This window comes from Phaseolus vulgaris, chromosome 3, assembly GCF_051622355.1.
Source record: "Phaseolus vulgaris cultivar YP4 chromosome 3, ASM5162235v1, whole genome shotgun sequence".
Taxonomy (NCBI): Eukaryota; Viridiplantae; Streptophyta; class Magnoliopsida; order Fabales; family Fabaceae; genus Phaseolus; species Phaseolus vulgaris.
Window position 1 is genome coordinate 37,334,765 of NC_143500.1, and position 16,194 is coordinate 37,350,958.

Here is a 16,194-nt window from a genome sequence, read left to right on the forward strand (position 1 = left end):
AATTAGCAAGATATTTTTCGATTGGTCCTCCATGTTTATCCTCATACCAAAACTGTATTCAGCAGTTGTTACAATAGATTGGTCTTCTGCATGATGAAATGTACTGTTCTTCCCCCCATTTGGCTTCAGCTTTTTCTTGAAAAAGAAAAGCAGCGTCAATTTAAAGATTCTTAGTTGAGGAGAAAGACAAGCAGAAGCATGTTTTCTTCGTCCCAAAGATCCCAGACTATTTGATGATAAAGATATGAATAAATTTATAAATTTGGAGAGCTAAGTGCTTTTTGAATTTGATGGTTTCCCCTTGTTATATTTGTAGGTGAGTGCGGTTCTGAACCTTTATTTTCCTTCTTATTCATTAAAAAAATGAGTAGATGAAGTATTAAATTAGAAAACCAAGGTCAATGAGTGGTGCTTTCTTCTCAAAAATATTGAATTGCAATGACCTTTCTGTTTGGTTTTACATCTTTTCTTGTTTTGATACAGTTTCCTATATTGTCTTTAAACGTGTCCTACCCAACTTGTCAAACACGAACAAAGAAGAAAAATTAAAAAATGCCAAATAAAATGAAATGGGATTTTGTTTGATATTAACCCAACTAATTCCTTTCCTGTAGCCAAAAATTAAAGAAAGGACAATAAAAAATATAGCAATTAATTTAACTAATGTTTGACTTTTTCATTTTCTTATTTTATAATCTCATAGCTACATTATTGCACTATCAAGCCCAATCTCCAACTCCAAGGCTGGTAAAGAGCTTTTCTTTGAATTATAATAATAAGCTATTTTAAGAGATATAATATATTGTGTCACTGAGAGAAAATCATGAAATAAAAATAACTTTTAGATATCAAAATAATTAGTTACAATAGTAACTAAATTAGAAATTATTTTAGAAACTAAAAAAAATGGTTTCTAAATTAGTTTATATTATTGTTAAACAGTTTCTAAATTGGTATCTAATTAGCGACCAAGGTTTTTCTACCAAATTTATAAACTAAATAATTGGTAGTTAAAACCTTGATGGCTAATTAGATAGCTATTTAAAAACTATTTAATAATAATAGGTTTTTTTTTTTAGTTTCTAAAATGTTCTCTAATTTAGTTAATATTGCAACTAATTATTTTGGTTTTAAAAATTAGTTTTTATTTCATGATTTTCTTGTAGTGTATATTGATCTTCTAATTCGGATAAACTAATAAGAATATACATTTTATATCAAATAAAAATATCAGAGACAAAATTTTATATATTAATTGAAAATTTTTTAAAATCACAAAACTTTATAGATGCTTTTAATGAATCTCCCATATAAATTATAATCTTCAATGTATTTTCACTCTCTTTATAGAATACTTTAACCAATTCAATTTTTTTGAATTGAATGCTTGTACACAGTAGATTGAGTTTATAAAATTGCTTAGAAATAAAAGAAAATACTTTATTACTGTTTTTTTTTAAATAAGATACAATTTCAATACAAATAAATCTCTATTGCTAGATAATATATTAACATATGTTCAAATTGTTTACATTTTTGTTGCTTTTTCTCTTTTATTTTCTTTCAATCTACTGCCTAAGTCATCTATAGATTTAAAAAATGGAAGAACGAAAATAGAAAATAACCTTTATAAAATTACTCTTAAAGAATCTTAATATCTTAAACACTACTTATTCTAGAAAATTAGAAAATTATAAGTGGAGCTCGGAAGAAATGAATTTATTTAGTAATCTATACCCTAAATAAAGGTACATCCGAACGATAATGTCAAAGATATCGTTATTGAGTTTCTCATTCTCTGAATGATATCTTGAATCCTTGATATATATGTACTCGATTTAATGCTGATGCGTTATTTTTTTCTTCGGTTATAAATGTTGGAAAAGAAGTAGATGATTAATCTGTGAATTTTTTATACGAAGGTAGAAATGAACTTTTATCTTTTATTCTCTATATGAGGGTTGAATCACTCTTTAAGTGAACCGATTTAATTTAATTGTTTATTGTCGATTAAAAAAAAAACACCTGAACGATAATGAAGGTTATGATATAGAACTTTGCCAAGTAAATTTTAAAGAATAATCTTAGGCCTGTATGATGTCAAGAATTCAAGGCAAATAACTGTGTTTTTTACGCGAGGGACAAGAGAAGCACTTAGAGTGAAATAACATGAACTCTTGAGTGAAATTACTTGCCAATATGACTGAAATACCAGTTTCTAGGTGTGTGGTTTGAAATAAGAATGAGTTGGTTATGCTTTTGTGGTGAAAGCAACCTTAGGATACATTTTCAAGGCATTGACTTATGTTTTCTAACTTCCATCAGCAGTTCGTCAACATCTACATATTGGTTTCACAAACACTTCAATGGCTTTAAACTCTATAGTGCTTATGTTGAGACCTTAAGAATGAGCTTTCGTTTCAAGTCCGTACAAACCCATGATCCATGACCCAATTTCTCGCTATATTTTTTCAGTTTTAATTTAAACGCAACCATCAATACCTGAAATCCATGTGGCTGACGAAGGAAAATATTCCTACACTGATGAGAAACTGGAAAGAGCAGTAGAGCACATCCTCATCACCTGTTTGCATGAGCAATGTAACATTTTCCAAAAATGAAAAAAAAAAAGTTCTGTTTTATTTTTTGACCTTTTTTATTCGGTATAGTGCAACATTGTCATTCTTCATCTGCATACGTACTACCTGCTAAAATAATAAATCAGAAGTTAAGCTCGTATGTATTTTCTTTGCAAATGTATTTGTTTTTTGCATGATCACGTTATTGACTGAATCAAAGCAATATGTGTCTACTTTCCACGAGAATTCCTGAGTTAATTAATTACAAAAGGGTAATGTTATTTTAAGAAATAATAATTTACCAATAGGAAGGTAGCAGTACATTTCCCCTCAGTATACAAAAAGATGTGTTGGGAAGGCTTGACATGGAACATTTTGAAGAATAATGCCGACAAACTAAGAGGATGGAGGCTTCTATTGATCAAATACTTGTGGCATTGGGTTCGAGTATTAAAGTAATATAACTATGAAAAAGCAGTGCAATTTTTTATGAAAAGGAAGAGGAAATTTATGTTACGTTTGTCCAGTTGCATGCATAATTAAACGCGGTGACCGAACTAATCCAAAAAGGAAGACAGAGAAAGAGAGAGAGAGAGATGGATGAAAAACCCTAGAAGGAAAAAATGGAGTTGAAAATAGCTAGTGAGGGAATGGAGGGGGTGAGGTGTGTAAGACTTTTTGTCCTTTTAGGAATCACATCAGCCATACTTCGCTACCTATAAATCACGCCCTTCCTTCGCCGTAGTTTCCCAACAATCCTAGCTAGCAAAGTTGATATTTGCTTCAACAAAAAACAGAAAGAGAAACCTAATTGGAGAGAGATAACAACACAACAACATGGGTAGAGCTCCATGCTGTGACAAGGCCAACGTGAAGAAAGGACCATGGTCTCCTGAAGAGGACGCTGCGCTTAAGGCCTACATTGAAAAGAATGGAACTGGTGGCAATTGGATTGCTCTTCCTCAGAAAATTGGTACTCTCCTTTTCTTATATATGTTTATTTATTTCCTCTTGAGAGTTTATTGAGACCAAGAGTAATCCTATTTAGTTTGGCTCCGGAAAGGTGAAGTTTGGTTATAAAAATCATATCATCGGTTAATGCCAACCTTATTGATGAATACAAATAATTCGCAGGGCTCAAGAGATGTGGAAAGAGTTGCAGACTTAGGTGGTTAAATTACTTGAGACCTAATATCAAACATGGTGGATTTACTGAAGAAGAAGACAACATCATCTGCAACCTTTACATTAGCATTGGTAGCAGGTCATTCTCTCTCTCAAAACCCTCATCTCTATCTGCGAGCCTGTGCTTTTGTTTTTCAACATAACTGTTTGTCCTTTTTCTTTGTCACTGGAATATGTCTAGCTAGCTCCACATGTTATTTCTGTGGTTATTCCTAGAAATTAACCAAACATGTTCCAACATAATCTATATGTATAGGTGGTCCATAATTGCTGCTCAGTTACCTGGAAGGACAGATAACGACATCAAGAACTATTGGAACACTAGATTGAAGAAGAAATTGCTTGGGAGGCGCAAACAATCTAGCTTCAACGCAAAAGACACAAATAATGGAATAGAGGAGAACTCTTGTTCAAATGCCCTAAGCAGCTCAGCCCTTGAAAGACTCCAACTGCACATGCAACTTCAAAGCCTTCAAAACCCTTTCTCTTTCTACAATAACCCTGCGCTGTGGCCTAAGTTGCATCCTTTCCAAGAAAAGATTATCCAGAGCCTGCAATCTTTGAATGACGGCTCTAACCCTGTGGTGCAAGATGCTTTGCCTTCCCCCCATGTCGAACAAGGACAAAAAGATGAGTTCATCTACAAGCCTCAACATGACGGTGCAAAGATCCATAGCCCACAGGTTCAACTTCTGGACAATATTCCTTTAAGTAACAGTGGAGTTCCCTTTGTTGCTTCTGAGAGCAATAATAATCCAATTCACTCAAGTCTTGCACCAAGAGCTGAGGCTGTTGAACAGACTAACAATGTGGGATTTCAGCAACTTGGTGCACTGCAAACTGAACTAGATGACATTCTCAATAACAGAACAATGGGTTATATGCCCCAGGAAGATCATCAGATGGCTGAATTTGATTGTTTCAGAGAGATGAATGGCTCAAAGGACAGCCTGATTTGGTGGTCCAATGATTCTGATACCAGATCAGCATCCTCAAATTCTTGGGATTCATCTACTACTCCAGCTCTTTTAACACAAGGGATGTTCCAAGATTATGAACTGGGTTACAATCTTTAGTCATTACAACAAGGCTTTAACTTTCTGGTTATGCTAATTTGTGGTGTTGGTCATAAGATGTGGAAGGAGGAGCATGAGTAGTAGCAGGTCTTGTAAACAACATCGTGAATATAATAATGTAAATCTGATCAATGTCTGAGTAATGTAGAAACTACTAGTTTGTTCTGAACGATAACCAACGTGGTCCTTGAAATACATATTTCTTAAACTTTAAAAAATTGTTCGATGGTAACTGAGATTCTAATGCAATTGATCCCATGTATATTCCTTTGATGCTGCTAGAGTATAACAAGAATCTCACTGTACTTTTTGCTGTGTTATACTGACCATGGTAATTTAATATATATCAAACAGGTTACGGTTTGTAAAAGCTGGCTTTTGTGAGCTGTATGGGTGGGTAGTATGAACAAAAAGAAGCAATCAATTCATGGTGTGATTGCGGACCTAAAGGAGATCATTTCTTCTGTTTGTTTTGCAGGGTTAGATTATTATACCTAATGTGAGTTCTCACAGAAATATCAAAGATAACAAGACTTTCATTGGCTTCATTAGCTCTTATCTAACTTAATTGGAATGTGAAATAGGATTCCCATGTACTCCTTTGTCCATTGGATTTTCTTTAATTCTTATATACTATAATTTAATTTTATCTCTAGTTTATATTTTACATCATGGCCGATGAACTCAAAGGTGAAAATGCAGAGAATTCAATATCACACAAGATTCAATAAATTTAACTAAAATAAATTTAGAATAATTTTAATACTTTCTAAGAAAGTGAAATTTGAAACCCTCCACTTATAAACTATAACCACCAATATAAATCTTATCTTAAATTGATACACAATATAAATCTTATCTTTGATATGAAATTTTCTAACTTATTTTGTTTTCTTATTAAGTTCATTCACTATAAGAAAATAGATAAGAAAATGGATGATTGAGATATGTAAGATTTGTGTCGGTCAAGAAAAGTATGCGAATTGTGTCGATCAAATCTTCAATAAATGAGGGCAAAACAAATATTGTGTGAGACCGTATGACATACGATGGACGCTAAGAAAAAGTGAAAGATAAAAAAGTTGTGTCGGCTAAACTGACATATTTTGGGGTAAAATTTTTGTAAACTATGTCCGATAAGTTTAGAAAAAAATGTTAAACTTTTATGTATCGGTCGTTAATACGTAAGTATGACTAATTTTTAATATTTTTTTGTTATATGTATAATATATATATATATATATTAATTTATTTTAAATTTATTAAATTTATAACATTGTAATAAATATTAATTTTAGTTTTGAATAATTTATTTTGTAGGTGAAATTTAAATTTTGTTACAAGTAATTAAAATAATTTAATTATATAGTTGATTAAAGTGTTTAATATTAAAATTATTTAAAGAAATTATTGGAAAAGATTAAGAAAGAAATGAAAAAAATAGAAAAATGATAATTGAGTAAAGAAAAAAAATATGTATTTAACTTTTTGCAAATGTTATATACAATATTATACACATTTTAGAGATGTAAATTTGGCATGAATTATTTAATATGAAATTTAATGGATGTATTTAAAAATAAAGAAGCAACTATTATGATAAAATTTGAAAGTAAACTTGAGAAAAGAAAAAGGCAGGCATAACATTGTATTGGTAACTTTTAGAAAATATGAATTTCATAATATCTCTAATCTATAAAGGAATAATTTATTTTGAATATGAGATTTTCATCTAATGTCCATTGCGGTTATAAAGAGGTGACTACTAATAAATTAAGCACAAATTGATTTTAAAGATTTATCCACAGAGTATATAATACAAACATTAAGAGTGAGTGCGAGTCAGTAATTTATTTTTTTCATTGTTACATTACTACAATACCCAAAGTGTCACAAACTTCACCAAATATTTTATACGTACAAATTGAATATATAACATAATTATTCTTTAATTATTGGACCTCCTTTTCATTCCCTTATACAGGGAACATGTGACTAATCTAGGATACTAGTGTGTTTTACCAACAACATGTAGGACATAACATGCAATAATTCAAAAATTTAATGTAAATATAGTAATAATAATAAAGGAAATAAACAAAAAAAACATGAATTCTTATACCTAATAAATCTGACATTCAAATGAATGTGACCTCCTCCAAATGAATCACATAATAATCTAGTATGTTTTCAGTCACGAAATGACACATGCACTATTCTCTGCAAGTCGTTAATATACTTCCCCAATGCACTCAATGACAGATTGATAAATTTAGCTTCTTTTAATGTATGTCCTTCACCTCATATTAAGTCAACAAAAAATGAAACATCTCACTAAGTAGCATTGATGTTCTACCACGAAAAAAATCCATATTGCATGAATAATAGGTTTTTGACATGATTTTATGAGGCCTAGTTCTTAAATATGCCATTATTTTATTTTGACTACTTAGCATATGTTTTCTCCAAATTCCAAAAAGAAATAACACTGCAAATATTTTCATCTTAGGAATCAATATTTACCTTGAGTGTTTTTATATTTTTTTTAAAAAGTACTTTTATATCAAGATATAAAATTTAAAAGAAAAAGATGGGAGACAAATATGTATTGTTTCATGAAGTAAAACCTATGATAATTTGAAGCCACTAAAAGAACAAGAATATGGAGATCACAAACCTCACTTGTCAATTCGCTCTGAACCTACAAGATGAACTAGAACCAACTTGTCTTTTCGAACAAGAATAAATCTAACATTGAATGTTGTTATAATTGATAAGGTCATTTTTATATATTTTGAAATTTGTAGTGTCTTAAATGTAAATATTAATAATTTTGGTTCCCAAAATTTTCTCTCACTATTTTTATTTATGATATATTTGTAATTATTTTCATTTATTAATTTGTGAAATAAATTATACCAAATATTTTAATGTTAGTAGTTTTATTTTCCACTTCTATGTTTAGTTTAATTTTTTAGTTAATTTTCGTTGTATGAATTAAATTATTTTGCTTAAACTTATAATTAAGTTTATTAAAATTTAAATAAATGTTTAAATATTATGAAAATGATGAATTAAATATCTAATAAATTTGGCTCATTTATTTAATTTGAAAGAATTTATAAAAATGTTAATTTAATATAGTAAAAAATTAAAGTATTATTTATTATATTGATTAATATTAATATAGTAAAATATTTATTAATTATATTTCTAATGAAATTTTAAGTTAAGAAGTAAATAAAAATAAAAAAGGAAATTTTTTTTTGTGTCAGCCACGGCAACGTAAAGAGCGTGTCAATGCGTCGTTTTGCGTCGGCCTGAGCCGATGCAAAGTGTGTATCATTTTTTGCGTTGTTTTGTGTCGATTGTCTCTCTCGTGTTTAATTTTCTCCATATATCTAAATTTTCAAATTTCTAACCTTATTTTTCTCTCTTCTCCCTTCTTGTTGATGCCTTCCTCCCTCCATCACCGCTCTCTCCCTCCACGTTTCCTTCTGTCGGCGCTTTCTCATCAACACTCCGTCTACTCCGTGACATGTTCTCTTCTCTCCCTTTCTCTGGCTTCCTTTTTTCTTTTTTTTTTATTTTTTTCAGTTAATTTTTTTATTTATCCATTTTTTTTTCAGCTCCAGCTCCAACTCTCTCGTTGTGTAGTATTCTCTCCGAGAAATTAATGTTTAAATTGCTGAAAGATAAATTTAAATTGCTGAAAGTTTTCAGTTTTGATTTGGATATTTTGGTTGGAAAATTTTATAGTTGAATGAGCTGCTCGTTTTGTTTGTCTGTTATTGTTGGGTAATTTACATGTTTTGTTGCAGTTTATCATTATTTTTGTTTATGATTGTTGGTTTTGGTTTGGTTTGGGAAATCTTGTGGGAAATTTTATTGGCATTTATGTGAGTTCATTGGGAAGAAAATTTTATTGTTAAAAAGGTTTTAGTGTAAAAATTATAAATGTAGAAATTAAATAAGATCATGTAAGAAGAAAATGTTAACATATATATAATTATTGAGACAAAGATTAAAGCAGGTAATGTATAGGTAATATAATTACAGATTTTTTAAAATAGTTAGCTTTTGAATAAAAATTTAGTACTGGATATAGTTTTTTTTTAATTTATATATATATATATATATATATATTTTGTTTAAAATATATATTAAAAGAAATTAAAAGATGGTGGGTGTATAAAATAAACAGGGGTGGCAGATAGCAAAAGTGATGGGCCAGTTGAATAAGCCCAGGTTTAAAACACTGTATATATAATAATTGTTACCTCTAGTGTAATTCAACTCCATGGGTGTGAAGAGGAATCAATCCAAAGTTTCTCTACTTTATCATTCAGTCTTGTAACTCTCTTATAATTACTCACTCAGTTTTAAAACCTAGGTTCATTCAACTGGCCCATGACTTCTTTCTATCTGCCACCCCTGTATAATTCATACACCCACCAGCTTTTAATATCTTTTAAATATATACCATTAGTAGTTTATCTAATGGTAAGGTTGACAATTTTTATTATCATTTTATTATTGTTATACTATGCAATAGAAAAAAAATATTTTATTTGATATTATTATATAAACATTAAAATAATATGAAATAAAGAACTTCTATATTTGTATATTAGTTTATAGTGGTTTATTTTTTTCATTAATTCCTTATATAACAAAACATTTTGTTGCGATATATAATGACCTAATATTAAAATTAAATGTATCAAAAATATAATATTAGTAAATGTATAAGTAATAATGTATGTATTACGTACACGTTAAATAAAATTATAAAGATATTTATACGTACATGTTAAATGAAATTACAATGTTTGAATTATGATATATAAATTACGATGTATGAATGATGTGTGTGACGATCTTATGGGATAAATCCTTACTCGAAAAGCATTGAGGTAGTTTTCTACACCTAACTCACACCACTTTACTCTAAAAAACCATGGATCAATTGACTCAATTATGTTTTCAAACCACTCAACATTCTCCTTTACGATTTTAGTGATGATGACATTATTTTTGCCTGAAAAAAAAATTGAATTCTCTCCTAAATATATTATTCTGATCATGCTCATACTCCCCAAAAATATCAGTTCTCTGATTTCTTCGAACAACTTGTAGTTATGTAATTTTCCAACATAGCTCGTTGTTAACCAATCCATCTCTAATTCTTGGACTTGCATGTCCATACCACCTCACATTGAGTCTTCATCCATCTTCATTCATTTTCCTTTCACAATCTTTGCATACATTACTTGTTGTTCCTTCTTTCTCTAAACAACTATTTGAGTTACTCCTTCTTACACTACGATGAATTTTTCTCAATATTTTATCGACTCTTCCCTCCTATATCTACGTTTTTTTACATGCCTTTTCATGTTTCCAATCCATATTTAGTCTAACTCATTTTCCACTTTATCGACATCTTGGACTCCAAAAAATCTAACAAAACCTTATATGTGCCAACTTCAGCTTAATCTTCTTGAAGTAAAAAGATCATGAACTTTAAATGGAACAATTTCCACATATCGTATTCCCCATAATTAATTGGAAAACGGGGAGACGAAAAAAGAAGTACCTTTGACGTTTGCATCTCCCAACCCTTTGATGAAAGCACATGTTAATGTTGAAAGACAAGAGGAATCAAAAGCTAGACAACATGCAGGTGATGAGAAGAGTCAAATCTGCCACCATGTGTAACACTGGTTTCTAGTAGTTGCTCCACTATCCATTAATTATTTTCCCTCAATTTTTAGATGGAAAATTTAAAAATTATCTTAAATATTTCTATTTTCAAATATTATATACAACTAATCAACCGCTTATTTGACACTTGATCGATGAGAACGTCTAGAGCTCCTAAGGAACATGTCCATAGTTGTCGACCAAGTAGCCCGATTTGCACAACGTCTTTTTTCCAATATGCTATCTATGTCTCTTTATCCCTGGTTGAAATTTTTGTGTGTTTGTTGTTATCCTGTAAGTCAAGTCTGTTGTTGTGCATTGTTTTGTGTTTGCATTGTCTACCTTTAAGTGGTTGTGTTTTGGTGAAAAATTTTGTGTATGCTTGTGGAGGGAGTTTTTGAGATGAGACACATGGGAAGCAAGGAATTATTTCTGCAGTCTTAGTTGTAAGGTCATCATCAACCACGAATGACCAATTTTTGTTTAATTGGTCTGATTTTTTACTTGGCGCGTTTCATCTTCTCCTATGGAGATTTGGAGAACTTATTTCTTGAAGTTTTCACAGCTGTAACATACTTCTTTTGTCATACAATTGCATCAATAAAAGATTCTTGAACATTAACTGGACATCATTCCACAAGCACCAAAATCTGGTTAATCTGGGACAAGTTTGTACTTTATATGGGTTTAGGCCATCTCAATGTTAGAAATACTTTACCTCATGTTAAGCTAGTGATTTTGGAATTATGGAAGAAGTGGTAATGGAAGTAAGTGCTTGGGTGAAGGAACTTTTAGGTACTGAGGTTCATTAAATTTGTGGATTTTATCAAACTTTGTAGACTAAATACATTTTTTTTTTGTCTGTACCCATGTTGATTTGTCGTAAAGATTGGTGTTATTAGAATTTTTGTTTTAATTTTTTTTTATACGGAATGAAACATTCTTAAATATCTTAATTTATTTGTTTCATTCTTTTACTGTGAAAAAAAAATATTCAACTAATATCGTTTGATTTAAGATCAGAGTCCGGATAAAATCGAAGTTTTCATTATTGTGTACACTTGTGTACATTTGCAGTTGAGGAATACAATCAGGAACCTTTTCGAAAATCTAAGCTTCGAACTAATTGAGCTACCATTTGGAATTCAAAATCTAAGGTTCCAACGGGTTTTAATAAATTTTTCAACCCTGCAATTGTGGGTGAAAAAAAACTTCTTAAACCTTAATGCTTTGCATGGTGGTGGCGGCGGGAAAATTTGTGATGTGCGGCAGCAAATGCACCTGCAATTTTGTGGCGTATACCCCTCAAACCATGTGGATGGTGGTGCAATCTGTCATGGGGCAAACCTGAAAGAATATCTGCAAAAGTACAGAAATTCTTGGTAGAGTCACCTTCAGGTCCAGCTGCCTCAAGTGCAAAATCCTTGAGTTCAAATACCTTCTCTCGCATCATCTTTCCTTTCTCACTTGACATTACTATTTCCAAAACTCTTAGAGTTTCTTCTTTAGTGAAAACATTGTTTTCAAGCCCCACACCAATCTCCCAGACATGTTCAAGGGTAGAAGTGTTCAACATCTGGTCTCCAAAGAATGGCCTACTGATCATAGGCACACCACCAACTATACAATCCAAAATTGAGTTCCATCCACCATGTGTCATGCACACACCAACCGCTGAATGCTTAAGGATTTGCATTTGTGGGGCCCACCCTACAACCTTTCCTTGCTTTCTAGTCCTTTCCATGAACCCATCTGGCAAACTTTTCTCAGGGTTACCTCTAAATGCCCAAATAAATGGATACTTACCTTCTTCAAGGGCATCTGCCAATGCAGCCAACTCGTCTGGTGGAGGCATTATCACACTTCCGAAGCTGATGTACACTACTGACCCTTCCTCTTGCACGTCCAACCAGGGTAAGCACCCTTCATCATCAAGAGTAACTGATTGTGGTGTTGTCAAAATGAATGGACCAACGTTCAGAAACATATGAAACTTTGATTCTAGCTCGTGCGCAATAGGAAGGTGTACTGCAGTGAAGGAGTTTATGGCAACTGCGGTTGCTCGGGGCAAAGCTTCTCCCATTTTGTCTAACATCATTGAAAAAGGGTCTTCTTTCAATTCCGCTATTCCTTCAGGCAAGTCAGCAGCCTTTAGCCCATTGAAGCCAGTAAGGAAATCTATTTCTTTGTTTTCTTGGACTGCAAAACAAGAAAAATATATTTCTTATTAATCACCTAATGAATTCAATATTATTTAGATAACACACTCATTTCGTAATGTTTAGCTCAAGTGTTTGGATTACAATTATACTTATATCTAGTTCACCTAATACTGTTAAACAATTTAATCAACTCATCTACCTTTTATAAATAGATTAATATAATATAAACTATTAAAATCACTTAACTGGACATTGCATTCTCGATCAAACAGTCTCTAAATTAATAAAATTGTGTAATCCTTCGAATATTTATCAGCAATGGACCAACTTTATAAATTATAAAAAAAAAAGATAATGGATGAAATTGAAAGTTTATGTAAATATGAATGAATCCATCAGCAAAATAAGATTATTTTAAATTAAAGAATGAATATACAAAAGCAAGTTTGAGAGGAAAAGAACGTCATATACCTCCATCGGGGCCTAGCTTTTCCTTGATTTGTTGAGAGGAAATATGAGCAAGGAGAGGGTGAGGCCCTGCGGTCCACAGAGGAACCCACTTGGCATGGATTTCTTCAGCCATGTCAGCGCAAAACCAAAAGAAGGCGTCAGAAACCAAGCAAGTGATCTGCCTCCCCGTTTTTGCGACTGCTTCTTCCATGGCAGTCCTATAGTTAGCGGGCATGGCCTTCACAAAGTAGGCAACGGGGTCTTGGGGGTTCCCCGAGGGTACAAAATCATCCGGCAACCCATCTTCAATGTCATAAGGCCTAATGTTATGAAGCTGCTCCTCGTTGAGCCCAGCGAAGACGGAGGCATTGGATGCTTTCGTGCTGAGGAACGAGAACGTCACGTCCGGTGCCTCCGCCGCCGCCCTACGCACCAGGTTCAGAAGGGGAGCCGCGTGTGTGCCATAGGGAAACGCCAAAACAGCCACATGTCTGTCATCGGCGGGGCAAACAGCCATGGTGGCCGTGTGTCTCGGTTACACACTATGATTCGCTTCTTCTACCTTTAATATTTATGTTCCCTTCTTCTTTATTTGATAATGTTTTGTTGCTTGATTTATAAGCCATTGGGTAACGTTGCCTGCAAAAGGTTAGAGAACCGAGAGAAACATGCACGCCGCTTTGTTGGAAGATGATAACTAACTAAACTGTTTGCATGCATGCATGGATGAAGATGGTAACGTAGAAATCTTGGACCAACTTTTTGTTTTGCACAGCATGTGCTCGGGCGGAGAATATCTGCTGACAATGAGGTACAACGGCCGGTGAATGTAGGTTTATTTTCCGGTAGTGACTTGGGTTGGTTGTAATGAACCACCAATTTGCCTTTCCTCAATCTTTCCATTTCGTAGCCGCGGATGTAACCAAAACACCCTAAATTTAGCTTCCATAACAATAACAATGCAAATAAAATGCCGGAAATTTATCTCGTTCATCTGTTTTCTTCTTAAGTGGAGAGGATGTCTTTCAATCTTAGCATCAGGGCCTACTGTATTGTAATTAGTTTCATGGTTTAGATAAATGTCAAAGAATTAAATTTTTTATTAAGAATATAACACTTACTATTTAAAAAAATATTATTATCATATCTTTAGTAATTTTGTTTAATAAATTTGTAACTAAAGTCAATTGAATTTGAATGGTATTAAATACTAATATACATGTAAGGACGGAGTTGATTTGTTTAAGATTAGAAATAAATTAATTGAGAAGAATATAAATATTTTATTATTTAAGTTAAAAAACATAACTTTTTTCATTATCTGACTCAATAATTTCATGGGTTTAGATTGTTTATCATAATATTTAATACAAGTTCAACCTTTCTATTATATATGATATATTATATATGATAGATGACTTAGATTGTGGATGAGACTGTTGGATTAAGGCACAATACTCAAACATACTCACTCAACTCTGTTATATAGGCATACACTGATCTAGAGAAAATAAGACAGAATTTTCTCATTAATATTGAATGTAAATCATACAAGTATTTATAGGCCTGCTTGTCAGTTACAATTGCTGGATTGTTACAAAATGATATATTCAAATAAAAAACACTTACTTGACATTCCTAAATAATAATATTATAATAATATTTCTTTTAGTTTTTAATTTAAAATTTTAATATATATCATTATATTATTAAAGTAGGTTATTAAGTGAATGTTATTTTTTTTGAATAGTGTCAACAAAATTTTTTCCTAATTGAGTTTTGTTGGAGAATATTCTAAGTGCTTTGAATTTTGATATAAATACGTGATGAAAACTTTTTTCTAATTGAGTTTTGTGAGGGATTGTGTATTGTTTGAGAATATTATAAGTGTTTTGAATTTTGATATAAATACTATATGTGATGATGAATGTAGAAATATTTGTGATAATACTTGTATGTTTGTGTACCAGTGAGTGAGAGTCGTACGACCGATACCATGTCTCGGTCCCTTCAACAGGTTGACCGACACCACAAATTCAATTACGCTTATGTAGAGTTAGTGAAGTTAATCAACAATTAATAGATAGGTAATACACTTCTAAAAATGACCTAAACTCTCTAATGTGACCCAATAAGAAAGACCTACTAAAATAATATAAATAGCACATATTCCAAGAATCAGGTACGTCATTATACAGTGTTCAGATTACCGAGTATTGAATACTAAAACTGACTTGCGCGTCAGAGTGTCTTCTGCCGGTACTATCCGAGTTTGGGTTACGAGAAGACCGAGAGGTGGAACGAGTAGATGAGAGAGAGGAGTTGGCAAGGAGAGAAACTGAAGTGCAGACCGATCAACCAAGGAAGGAGAAGAGCAGTTTTAATAGTTCTCTAGGACTCAACCCTGTTCGAGAGCAATTTGCAATATAGTTAATGTTCCTTATAAAGAATATTATTTAGTATTATTTTGTATGAATGAAATGTTGAATCGTTGAAAGTGAATAATATGATAAATGGTATAGTTTGAGTGAGTGATATTTTATGTGAGATTTTTTTTTATTAGTGTAGTCAGACCCGTTAGAGAACAATTCGAAAACTAATAATTAATAATGTAGAATGTTGTGAATGAGTTAAATTAATTAAAGTTATTCTTGTTTATAAATTAATTACTCAATTTTGTGTAAGAAATAAAGTAAAATAGTTTTTTTTTATCAATTTAATACAATTACAATTGTGAAATATTGTTCTCTCTCCACACTTAATACAGAAAATTAAAAACTACAAAAATAACTAGAGACTCAAATATACGGTGCCATGTGAACAACAAAATGGCATGTTTTAGTAAAGTTTAGTAAAACGTGTTGTTAGAATTTATGAAGTTATTATTAAAACGTAACTCTCCATGAAACAAGTTTATAAAGCTTAATGAAGCAAAGGTAGGATAAATTTATAATGCACATTACCTTATTTGGTGCAGACTTGGGGTACGAGATTAGATAAAGAATGACTAATAATACATCTTACATTAATTAGGAAACA

The 16,194-nt window shown here is 31.6% G+C and overlaps 2 protein-coding genes across 2 annotated transcripts; one reads left to right on the forward strand and one right to left on the reverse strand.

Annotated features, from left to right (window-relative positions):
• The first annotated feature begins 3,155 nt into the window (after nucleotides 1-3,155).
• On the forward strand, nucleotides 3,156-5,015 carry MYB36 (myb domain protein 36). Its single transcript, XM_068607972.2, has 3 exons — nucleotides 3,156-3,552; nucleotides 3,714-3,843; nucleotides 4,021-5,015. Exons 1-3 carry the CDS (start codon nucleotides 3,417-3,419, stop codon nucleotides 4,838-4,840), a joined length of 1,086 nt encoding a protein of 361 aa, XP_068464073.1. The 5' UTR covers nucleotides 3,156-3,416; the 3' UTR covers nucleotides 4,841-5,015.
• Nucleotides 5,016-11,568: 6,553 nt separating this feature from the next.
• Nucleotides 11,569-14,033, reverse strand: LOC137807361 (flavonoid 3-O-glucosyltransferase). The gene is made up of 2 exons (XM_068607973.1): nucleotides 13,177-14,033; nucleotides 11,569-12,742 (listed from the first exon to the last, which is right to left on the reverse strand). Exons 1-2 carry the CDS (start codon nucleotides 13,670-13,672, stop codon nucleotides 11,766-11,768), a joined length of 1,473 nt encoding a protein of 490 aa, XP_068464074.1. The 5' UTR covers nucleotides 13,673-14,033; the 3' UTR covers nucleotides 11,569-11,765.
• Between the last annotated feature and the right edge of the window lie 2,161 nt (nucleotides 14,034-16,194).

Bases quoted from the DNA above. Each gene is read 5' to 3' on its own strand.
- LOC137807361 (XM_068607973.1), bottom strand. From the start codon at position 13,672: ATGGCTGTTTGCCCCGCCGATGACAGACATGTGGCTGTTTTGGCGTTT. The intron at 12,743-13,176 runs GTATATGACGTT...CTTGTTTTGCAG, and splicing joins AAAGCTAGGCCCCGATGGAG to TCCAAGAAAACAAAGAAATA.
- MYB36 (XM_068607972.2), top strand. From the start codon at position 3,417: ATGGGTAGAGCTCCATGCTGTGACAAGGCCAACGTGAAGAAAGGACCA. The intron at 3,553-3,713 runs GTACTCTCCTTT...AATAATTCGCAG, and splicing joins TGCTCTTCCTCAGAAAATTG to GGCTCAAGAGATGTGGAAAG. The intron at 3,844-4,020 runs GTCATTCTCTCT...CTATATGTATAG, and splicing joins TACATTAGCATTGGTAGCAG to GTGGTCCATAATTGCTGCTC.